Source organism: Limulus polyphemus, unplaced genomic scaffold, assembly GCF_000517525.1.
Source record: "Limulus polyphemus unplaced genomic scaffold, Limulus_polyphemus-2.1.2 Scaffold482, whole genome shotgun sequence".
Lineage (NCBI taxonomy): Eukaryota > Metazoa > Arthropoda > Merostomata > Xiphosura > Limulidae > Limulus > Limulus polyphemus.
Genome location: NW_013666092.1, coordinates 204819 through 217283, shown reverse-complemented (window position 1 = coordinate 217283; position 12465 = coordinate 204819). Strand labels below are relative to the sequence as shown.

At 28.8% G+C, this 12465-nt stretch overlaps 1 protein-coding gene across 1 annotated transcript in view; it reads right to left on the bottom strand.

Annotated features, from left to right (window-relative positions):
* Nucleotides 1–12465, bottom strand: part of LOC106458536 (huntingtin-like) — a 269635-nt gene that overhangs the window by 55041 nt on the left and 202129 nt on the right. The window contains exons 41-42 of the mRNA XM_022384781.1: nucleotides 2629–2754; nucleotides 910–1099 (exon numbers count right to left, since the gene is read on the bottom strand). Coding sequence (XP_022240489.1) covers nucleotides 910–1099; nucleotides 2629–2754 — 316 coding nt within the window. The remainder of the gene's footprint in view (nucleotides 1–909; nucleotides 1100–2628; nucleotides 2755–12465) is intronic.

The following is a 12465-nucleotide window of genomic DNA, read 5'->3' as shown; positions in this document are numbered from 1 at the left end:
TTACTGTTCTATGTTTTAGGAAAAATATGTTTAAGAACTTATTGCAAAATAGCAATAATCTAAATACATATATAATGTATAGTAATGGAAATGTGACTGTATTTTACAAAATACTAGTCTACTAAAAGACAGCCAAGACAAGTTACTTTGCACAGACCAAAGGTCAGATTTTTGTTATTTGATATGGCAACATGAGTGTACATGAGCCACATCACTGTTACTTCTGTATTGTTAGCCAGGCATGGCTGAAAGGTCAATATAATAAAAATAATAAATATATATATAAATGTATAATGTTATGAGATTTAAGCTATTTAGTCTAAACATTTATATTTTTGCATTATAATTTGTTGTCATTCTAGAATGAAAGAGGCATAAGTTATATTTATTTCCTAATTTTTTTATGGTGGTTGCGAGATCAGTCAAACCTACAGAACCTGTAAATAGACATGAGAAAACATTACTTTGTAAACCTTACGACTCAATATAAAAAAAATTGATATTTTGCATATGAAAGCATTGTAATGTTTACTGATAATCTGCCAAATTTCGTTAACATTTGCTTACTAATTTAAAAGTTATATGGTTGGTCCCAAGGACCGAGTCCAAGCTGATAGAGTAAATGTACTGCAGTAATAAAATAATTAGGCTGATAATATGAAGTTCATAAAATGAAATATCACAGATCAAACATGTAGGAAATTTAATAATTTCATGTTCCACCACGACACAAATACTACAGTGATAAAAATAACTATACGAGTTATATATCGATAATGTAATAATAAGCTAATTGGATTGCACATAACAGCTAGCTTCAGGAAATGGAATATAAGTTAGTTAATCTGATGAGAGAAATCTACTGACTTATCAAGTAGTGACAGATTAGCTACACTAAAGAGACAATACAAATCTACATTACCCAGAATATTAATACGATATATGTACTGTTGAAGAACATCTCTCTCTTGGAGATATTCACCAGGTGGAGGAGGAACTTGTGTTTTCATCTCTCCTCCAAGTTCAGGTGACCAGCCAAGCTCCCACAACACAGGAGGTGTTCTGGAAAAGCCATTGACTAGGGGAAGTCTTCCTAAGCCTAAAAGAAAAAAACATAAATATTGGAAAAACACTTTCATAAACAGATAAGTTCAAGTCTTTTAATACATTTACATACATGGCAAAATTGTTTCTCACTATATATTACAAATAAATATTAAAAAAAAGAGAGAGAGAGAATATTTTTAATATTATAATAAAATTTTCTATGGAAATAATATATATAAATTTGATATAAATTCTTTAAACATATTTTTCTCCCTGCAACCTTACCTATTTTTGATATACTTACTTGGTTCAGATTTCAAACTGAGACCTATTGCATGCCAGGCAAATACTCTACCAAATAGGCTTAATAGTTAACCCACTAGCAATTGTTAGTAAAGTACTTTTTAACAACTCAAACTATTACATTCTTCCCTTTAACAAACCAAGCCTGTTCTCAAGTGAAAGGTTGTGGGATGGTCTCAACCTGGAGTTCCAATGATGATAATATTTTTTAATACATATTTCCTGGCCTTGGACATGATACCTGTCACATGTAAGGTGAGTAATCTATCAGTTGAGCTAAAGGGTTAACTCACTACTGCTTGCTACAAAGTCACTTTTAAATGACTCAAACTATTATACTATTCTGCTATATTTCATGGATTAAGATAATAAGCAGAAGTACTGCTACTGATTTACTTCTTAATAGTTGTATCAATAGTATTTTTTTGACCCATTCTTATGGGTTATTACACTTATTTCGGGGAATGTTTCACTGCAGGCCAACTTGATGCTAAATTGTTTTCAAGTATCACATCAGAAGTTTTTGCATTTATTTCTGGATTTACAAAAACAATATGTTTTAAGATAAAAAGTATGAGTTTATCATATATCTCTAATTTTTTCTTTTTACATGCGTGTCTTTAAGTTAGGGAAGGAATAAAAGGAGTCAAAATTAGGTATACATTATACAGTATACATTTGCATGTGTAATTCACATCAATAAACATTTCTAAATTTAACAAATCAAATTAAATTACTTGAGTTATGTTAGTTTAGCAGCTAATAACAATCACCACAGGTACCTAAACAAACAAAGATGGCTGGTTATCATTATGTTAATTTTTCCTACAACACATGTTGGTAACCTCTATTATTACTGAGAAAAACGCCAAACACTAAGAGTGTAAGTCACACAGTTTTAGGTGAGATACCACAACTTATTAAACTCAATATGTGTACATCATTTTTATTCACATAAAAATAAAATTACAAATTAAGAATTTAAATAATTCAAAGATGGTAAATATACTGAGAAACATTGTTACAATTTTAAATAATGTCTAAAATGGTAAGTATGCTGTGGAGTATCATTAACAATTTAAAATTATTTATATATGAAAAATTTACATCTCAATGTAAAATGTGACTTTTTTGCATCATTCTAAAATACAATGATCTAATGAAGTAATTTGAAATTCAGGAGCATTCTTTGTTTTACTTATTTCGGAATACAATGAAATCTAAAAAAAGATACAGTTTTGAAAGTTTTTCACTACGAGGAATGAAGAAATGACTCACCAACAATAACACTCTTTAACAGCTGTTTCACAAACTTAGGAATGGTATAAACAGCTCTGTCATACTGCTCAAGCCAGCCTATCAACTGAGACATCTGTAAGCATGCCTTCTGTGCTCGCAGTTGTTCTGTCAAAAAAATAAAAATTAATTAAGAGATTAAGTGAAACCAAACATCTTTCATAATAAAAAAGCTTAAGAGTAGTTGTAAGAGCAAAACTTTTAACAAGAAATTGAGCTTTAAAAAATATGTGATAATGATAATCACTGTTTATAGTGAAGTAGCATTTGTTATATATAGTCAGTTCACTATAGTAATTTTTTTTTATCTAAGATAAAAATAATTGTTACAGTATTTCAAATAAGGATTATTATTTATTAGAGGAAAACAAATTATAAACTGCTGTCTAACTATGGAAAATTCCCAGAAAAACCTGAAATTTTCTGGTACTTTTTAATACTATAAAATAGCAGTAACACTCTGTACTCTGAATATTAATTCTTAAATATCAAGAAAGTATACTAAATAATAAAATATTTGCTTCAAAACCTTTTAATGCAAACCTGTGATTGAGACTCAAAACTCTGATATTTTATACACTTAAAGTAGATTTCAGTTTTATAGATATATTTATTTTCAACCTTTTGTGTTTATGATACAAAAGTAAAATAGTTGTAACTGAGCAAATTTGTATTAGGTTTTAATTGAAACAATAATAATCAAATATATCATATTTCTTTCTAGAAACTTTGTAAACTATAAAAGGCAGGGGTCAGTCAATAGGAGTCCAGGGAGCATATTGTATTTCCAATAAAAAACAAAAAGACATAAAATTAGATACTTTTAAATAGTTAACCTTATCAGGAGGATGCCATTTTTAAACCCTTTTCTGCACATGTTACTGCATTACATTCAAAATTTAATTAAACCACTTTAATATCAGTGCATATTAATGAAATTATTATTATCATCAAGTACATTATTTTTCAAATTTATATAGTATCCGAGTTTCATTCATTTATTTTAAAAGAAACCTTTAAAACAATAATCAAAACAGCAATTTTTGTTCTCGTGTAATGAGCTCACAGTTACAAATATCAATTTTAAGAGCTGGTACAGAAGAAACTGCGTGCAATTTAGACTTTTCTCTAGACATTCCAAGTATAGCATATTTAGGCTGTTTACTAGTAACTTGAGTACCTTCCAAGAACTTGTCCCAGAGAAAACGACTGTAAAAATTCCTCAGTTCAAGATAAGCCATGCCCACTTGCAAAGTAGAAACTGTGCTGCTAGCAGCAGTTTTAACTTCAACGACATGCTTATAACCAATAGAAAGAGCAAATTTCCTTCTATAATTTCTCAGGGTTATATTTAAGCAGTGGTGATTAGACTTGGGTTGTGAATGGATATATCGTGTCAAGGTCCATTGTTGAAGGTCATCTTCACTAGCACTTTGCTATTTTTTCTCTCCTTATAAATATTAGTTTGACAGACAGTTAAATTGTATTCAGGTTTTAATTTTATATTTGAGTTAATTATGCATTATTTGTGTTTTAAAATTCATAACTGAAAGTTTTAATAACTTTTATAAAATATTGAAAGCTTCACTTCACTCCACAAGACATATATTAAAAAGCAAGTAAAAAAGATTTTGCCAGATACTCAAATATCTCTGTCGTTCAGACCATACTACTACCCACAGGTACTTGTTGATGTGTGTCAACATAAATAATAAACAGTAAATAACAGGAAAGGAAAATAAAACACTAAAATTAAACTATTAGTGAAAATATACACAATACGACCAAAAAAAAGATATTTTGAGACTATTCTTCGAAGGCAAGTACCTATTTTATTGCACTGTACATTGAGGATAATAATTAGAGTTAGTGATATGGTGTATAAAATGAAAATAAAATATAGATATTTACCTTAAAAAAAACTTTTGATATTGATTTAGGAGGTTCTAGAGATTATGCAAGTGAAATGTAAAAACTGTTAGATAATAAATAGTATTTTTATACTCAAAATGAAAATCACCTTGAAGTGAACTATTCAATGTCCGAATACAAATAACTACATAAAATAACAAATTTTTATTAGATATAGTAGAAAAAAATTAAAATCGAGTACTTTATTTTTCTGAAACTACATACTTTTAACCCTTACCAGACAGGTCACGGGTGAATGGCCATGTCATTGCTTTTGTTGACTCACATTCAAAATGTTATTGAACTAATATTTCATGAATTTATGTCAATAAGTTTGGGATCACAATGTAGATTATTTTAGTGTTATACATTACTCAATTTCTTAATTTAAAGATAAATATAAAAAAATCCTAATTATTGATTTTTGTGTGTCACGTGGTATGTTGAATGCAGCACTGGTTCAAATTAGACGTTTGTACAAATTAGGAACTAAAATTACCGATATTGACAAGCAAGAATTTAAAATAAGAACCTCTTATCTTTTCTCTTTGCTGAGATATTGCTTATATAAGAAATCAAACACAGTGCAACCTCTTTTCATTTTTGGAAAATCTCCCTTATGTACATTTACTTCTATATATGACATGAATAACCAATCAAAAGTTCAGAATGTCTCCCTAGTGGCTTTATCAGCCATTTTAACATATTTGGACACCATCTCTTTTTTTCAAACCATGATTTCAAGGAGGTAGGTTGTGTCTTTAGTATGCTCGAAATTTCATATTTTATTTTGGACTGAAATACAGCTTAGTTACTAACTTTGGTAAATTATAGTGGAATTCAACGGTATTGATATGGTAATTTATGAGTATTTGGTTATTCAAATGTATATATGAAACCAAAAAAAATTTCTTTTATATCCTCCATGTGTGAAATTTTAAAAGATAAAATATATAGTTTTTTCTTAAGAAATGTTTGATAACTATCTCGACATTCTAAAGATTTCACGTGTTAAATATGAAAATTTTCTGATGTATAAAAGTATTTTTAATCTTAAAATGAAATTAATAAGCGTATGTTAACGAAATTTGGTATATTAACAGTAACGCTTTCATATGCAAAATACTAATTTTTTTTTATCAAGTCTTAAGGTTTCTTAACAATGTTTTTCTCATGCCTTTTTTTTTCTTTTCGCATGTTGCCTATCCAACATGCAAAGTAATTTTTCGTAACCATTTTGTGCTTGTTATAGTTTTCATGCTATAGCTTTTAAATTAATAAGCATATGTTAATGAAATTTGGTATATTAACAGTAAACATTACAATGCTTTCATATGCAAAATACCAAATTTTTTTAATTAAGTCTTGAGGTTTGTTAGCAATGTTTGTGCTTGTTATAGTTTTCATGCTATAACTTTGATCGGTCCCAGGGACCGAGCTCGTGATGAAAGAATTAAAAAAAACAATATATCAGGTACTGCATTTATTTTGTATAGTAACTTGTTTACTTTACACTTAACATGCAACAGTAAAAGTTACATAAGCCATAAACTAAGACACTTTTTTTCAGTTGTTCTTGTAGCCTTTTTTTAAGTCAAAAATTGCGTAGTTGCCTCTAAGCTCGGGTATTATAAGAATAGAGAGAGAGTAATAAACATTTTGTTTTTGTAAGGTGTGTGATTAGGTCAACACCTTTGACCATCAATGTATGACTTACACTGAAAATAATAGTAATCAAACACATTCTACTGTGCAGTGGTTTCAGTGTGCATGCTAGCAAGATAGTTATATGGTAGTTGAGGGATTCTTGGACTGTAAAACCTGGGGTGCGACTATTGTTTTCCAAGGAGGGGCTCAAGAGGTGGTTTTGAACCCTTGAGGCCAAAATATTAGCCAAAAAACAATCAGAAGACAGAATTATTGAATTACTGACAGGAAACTGAATGAATGGAAAAATAAAACAAAACATGTTTAAACATTCACTTTTTCGTTTTAAAATATCCTAGTTTTAAAGTTTTTACAGTGTAGTTCAGTTAGTAAGTAATAATACAGGAATAACAGAAAAATTGCAGTTCAGTATATTGAGTACTTGGTGCTGAAAAACTATTTTTGCAGTAGCTTATGATGCACAGTAATGAAAAGTAAAAAGTAACGGGAGATTTTAGTGATGCTCTTTCTGGCCAGAAAGGGTTAATTCCTTATTGATACACCCTATCTCTAGGATATATACATACACATACTTACATAATAATTTTTAATATAAATACTACAGTTAAAACCAGATCAATTCTTGTGATTTCTGGACTTCCTGGGTCCTTTGCCAGGGTTCACTGCACCACTTGAACTCCACCTTATTTGTGCCCTGTTTAAAATAAGTTCTTCTGACAGTTTCTTCTATATAAGTTTCTCCTGAATTTTTTTAGGAGATGATATGTAACTGTTTTTAAGAAATTATAGCATAATATTAATTATCTCAAAGTGTTAAAATGAACTACCGGTATGCTTCTTAACCCTTTTACAAGGGATAGTTAACTCAAAGTCTGCATGTCACAATGTTGTACAAAGTTATATTCAAAATGTAATTAAACTACTTTATTATCAATGTATATGAATAAACTTGGTGTCAAAACACAGCTAGTAAATCAGATTTTAATATCATAAGTTTTAATTTCTTATTTTTATAAGGAAATGTTAAAAAAAAACCTCAATCTTCTCCGGGTAAGAAAATTTTGACATTTGCTCTTTAGGTTTCCCTCTTCTACAATTTATTTACCACTGCTTTGAGAAGTACAGAATTTAATGTAAATTACTTATTATAGTACAGTTATTACTCATGCAAAACATACATTGTATAGCATTTAATCTTATTTGGTTACAGAGTCATAAACCAGAAAATCAGACCCCTCTTGCTATGTCTACATGTCACATCCTTTCTTTCACAAATTGGAGCTTAGCTGGATTTTCAATGCCTCTAATGGCATAGTTAGAAAGCCAGAAAAATTATGATAGTTGTAGAACATTGTCTACTTTTTACATGTCATTATTCAGTTCTTAGGTGCAGCATTTAATTAAATAAAAAAATTCTTGTTTTACATGTATATTCTTTATTATTTCCAAAGTAACCAAAATGGAAAAATTAGAAACTTAATAGGTTAGATTTGGTAAAATAAAGAAAAATATTAATAAAAAAAATTCATGAGATATGCTCACCGTTAGCCTGTGCATTACTTAATACGATAAGGTAACATGAGCTACATGTTCATCGGGTGATTTACAACAGTTCAAATAAAATATAATAGAAACAGATGTATACTTTACAAGCTTTATGTTGTTTAGGAAACAATTATGGTTTTTTGTTACAATTTTCAGTTATTCCAAAAAGAAAAAAAGAGTAATGTAGATTACTTCCTAACTTTTTATGTCAAATCAACTGATCCTGTACAGAAATATTTGGAAAGGTCTTTGTAATTTCTTCTAATAATAAAACAATTGTTATTATAGCAGTTGTAGGTGAAGGTAAATAAATACATTAGTCTGTTATTAACTTTTTGTGAGTGAATTACTAATTTTGGTATTGAAATATTTATGGTTGAAAGAAGCTTGTGCTTATTTTAAATTCTATAGCATAACTCTAGTGAGAATGAAGAGCAGGATGATGAGGGTGGTAAGGAAAATATTCAGCCATATCGTAGGAGGCAAAGATCTCGATTTTATGCACGATATTTTCGAAGACCCAATGGTCCTCCACGTGGTAATCGTCGTGGCCAGTACAGTGAAGTAAGTAATTTTTGTAATTAGTATAAGTTGTATATGTATGAACTCAAGGGAGGAGGAGAAGAAAACACACTGACTTTTTAACACAACTTTAAGCTTTATACTGATAATTTTGTAATATTTATTTTTTATAGTTGAGAAGTTTGTGCAACAGAATTTTCATATGAGAGTGGTTTCAGTGTTACTCAGTTCTTCAAGTGACCAAAAAAATTAGTTGTGATAAATACTTTCACCATCAGGCATTCCTGTACTTGTATTGAACACACTTACAAGAACAAAATTTGAATAATCAAATCATTTATTAAAAAGAGTATGAAAAACTTGTAATTTTGTATTGAAAATTGTATTGTTACTAAGTAGCTTGATTCATTAGTATAATCAGATTTTCCTGACAGAAATATCAGTTCTGGAATTTGGTATGGGATTGGATAGGTCTAAAAAGGGTCAGTACTCTCAAGATCTGAAAAATATAACAGGTCTGGAAAACAGAAAGGTCTTCAAATGAGGAAATATAAAAGGTTGTACAGACCTATGAAATATAAAATGTCCATTTAGGCCTGGAAGAATTATTCAATCTCTCCAAGTCAAGGTAAATATCAAGGTTATTCACATCAGGAAATACGTAATATTTATTGTTATAACCTTTCAGGAGAAAATATAGATGGAATATATGAATTTAGTTTTGTTAATTTATTTTTGTCAAAATATATCTTGTGGTCTTTAAAGCTGTTAACCACAAAGTTTTAAGTAATAGGCAGGTTAGGTGTTAAGTTCAAAGCAAAAACATTTTATTCTTTTATAAATTCTACGTCATAATGTTTTCTGAAGCATGTTTCATTCTAACAATCTGTACCTTACACTTTGGACTTGTCTGAAAAATCTTAATGTAAAATGTAACCCTCTCTCCACAGTCATCTTTTTCTGCACATGACACAAAGTTTTAGGGAGTTACATTAAACATTTAATTAAACTACGTTCTTTTCATGGTATACCAATAAGCATAAAAACATAGCTAATGATACATATTTTAATAGTATGTAAGTTTTAAGTTTTTAATTTTATAAGGCAGTATTAAAAAAAATCTAGATTTTCTCCTAATGCAAGAATTCTGACATTTGCACTCCACACATCCTCTCTTCTCTAATTTATTTACCACCCCTCCAAGAAGTATAAAATTCAAAATTTAATGTAAATTATTTATTATAATAGTATTATAATTCAAGCAAAGCATAACATAATTTTCATAGCCTTCAATCTTATTTGATTACAGAGCCATGAAATAAACAACTAGACCTTTCTTTAAGAAATTGCCAATAGTTCTCTCTGTCATTCAGTACTAAATTATTTATAACCAATAGAAAGCCAAGGTTTTTATCTATCAAATGATGTATTATACTTTGTTGTTTTCTGCAATGAGAATTGTCAATTTCGCTTTCAGTTCAAGCTTGATTCCCACAAGAAAAACAACGAGCTTAGATGAAGTTTTAGTGGCTCTTGTCTCATAATTAGAAAGCCAGAAAAATTGTGATATTTATGGGACACCCACCATCTGCATTTTGCATGTTATTATTCTGTGTTCTTTTGTGCATTATTTAATTAGATAAAAAATTTTGGATAAAAAAGTATGGTTAAGATTAGATTAGGTTAAATAAATAATTATAATAAAAACTTTCATGAGGTATGCGTGCAAGTAGCTCGTGCTTAATGTAATTCGATAACATAACATGAGCTGCACAATTGTCAAGTGATTTACGACTTATAATGGTGCAAATAGTAATTAGTCTGTATTCAAAGGGCAATAATAACAATAAAATGTAAGTATAAATAGATGTATATTGTTATAAGTATAAAGCTATTTGGGATAAACAAATGTAGTTTCATATTCCAATTTGAAGACATACTAGAAAGAAAAAATGATAATTTAAATATATTAAAAAATATTTTTGGTGGTTACGAGTTTAGTCAAATTGACCAACCTTGTATAAAGTTAGGGTAGTGAAAATAACAGATAAAATATAAAGTTTTACTGAAAAAAGTTTGAAATTTACTTAAGAGGTTTTAGAGATTGCAGAAATTAAGTTTGAGACTTATGAAACGAAGAAAAATATTTCTAATCATAATGTGGAAATCACTTAGCACCTGGACTAGTATGTAGAAGTAGTGTATAATATATATATATATATATATTCATGGACAAATCTTTAGTAAAAATACTCATAAAAAAACTAATGTTTTGTATACAAAAAACTTGTTATGTGTACTAAAAATCTGCCAGATTTTGTGAAGATGAACAATGTGTATTAAAAGTTATAGCATGGAAACTATAATGAGTACAAAATAGTTGAGGTTTGTCGATTATTCCTTTTTATTGTTTATTTTTAACTTTCCATATCACTGCAGAGAGTGTTTAGAGTAAATAACATAAAGTAAATAGTTTTGTCTTGAAAACTTTTGATATTCACTTAGGAGGTTCTAGATGGAAAAAAAGTATTTTTATTCTGAGCACTTATCACCCAAATCCATTCAGTTCAGCAAAATACTTCGTTAAGTTTCACCAATGGTTTGTTACAAAATTTGACAGTCTTGTCTGTAATTTATTATCTATATTACTAACATTGTCTTATTTAAGTACTTCAGGTTTGATCAACTAAATGGGAGCTGGGAAGAGAAGTTAAATAAATAATAAAAAGTTAATATTTGTTTATCTATTTTGTTGTTGTTAATTTGTTATGTCTCTTTGCATGTAATGTTTTGAAAAAAGAAACGAAGACAAGATGTAGTACCCAATACTCATCTTCCTTTATTGAATCATTAGTTATTAGTAAAAATACTTTATTAGAAATTCTGATTTTTTTTCTGTACAAAAGACTTGTAATGTTTACTGAAAGCTTGCCAAATTTCATAAAGATACATAAATCATATTTTATAGGACGATGTATCGATACAGTCATATCACGGCTTCATTTTTCGTATTGCTGTCTTGCCACACCTTTAATTAAAAGCTTGCCACATTTCAGGAAGATGCACATTCAGAGCTATACTATATATATTTTGATGGTTAGATAGTGATTGCAAGGTCTGTTAAATTGACTGAACTCGTGTGCTATGGAATAGTGTACTGAATGTTTCCCACATTTTTACTTTTGAAACAAGAACTATTGAAAATTCTAATTCAGCTGTCATTAAGGTTCAGAATTTTCAAGTTTTTTTATTTTATCGATTTCTAACGGAAACATTATGATCTAACTGAGGAGTGAAATTGTTTTTGTAAGAAAGCATTTAAAGAAGAAAACAATACACACTTGGTAAATATATACCCAGATTAGGCATGACTATGGCCAGATGTATCCAGGATATTTTTGGTCTGGAATGATTATTTTCCAGTCCTGTCATGTATATTGTGGATCGAGAATAAGTATGAATAGATCTGTTAAACATATTCCTGGTCTTTGTAGATTAGATCCCAGTTTGGATTTTTGCAAGGATTACTAGAGGTATAAGGATTGTTCAATACATTTATATTTTCCCACTTAACAGTATAAAGTTAAAATATTACTTTTTTATCACTGAGTTTTTTAAAAAATGATGTAAGGTTAACCTCATTAAAGACTTTAATTACCTGTAATTATTGATCAAAATATCTTACTGATATTTATTGGCATATGTTAAAATTTTAGCTTCAGGAGAGATTATTCAGTGCATTAAGGCAGTACTGTGAAGCTGAAATTTGAAATAGAATTTGGCAAGTTTGATTCTTGTTTGGTTAACATGTTGTTTGAGCAAAGTAGAAAACTTAAACAATAAGTGATATGTTTACACAGTGAACTCTAAGTTCATAGAACAAAAGAAACCTTGCAGATGAAATAATGTTTGATCAATCTTTCAAGTTAAAAAGATTATAATATTCATTACAAGAAAGGCTTCAAAAATAAATATATCTAAAAAGATATACTATCTAATTGATAGTATAGTATTGATTGAATTTCAGTATAAAATACAAAATCAAATTTACTTTATAACAGAGAAAATAACATAATATTCGATGACGAGGAACCCACTTTGAGACTAATAATGGCTGGAGACGGCTTGAATGGGTAATGAAGAAAAACTTTAATATAAGTTTAACATAACAGC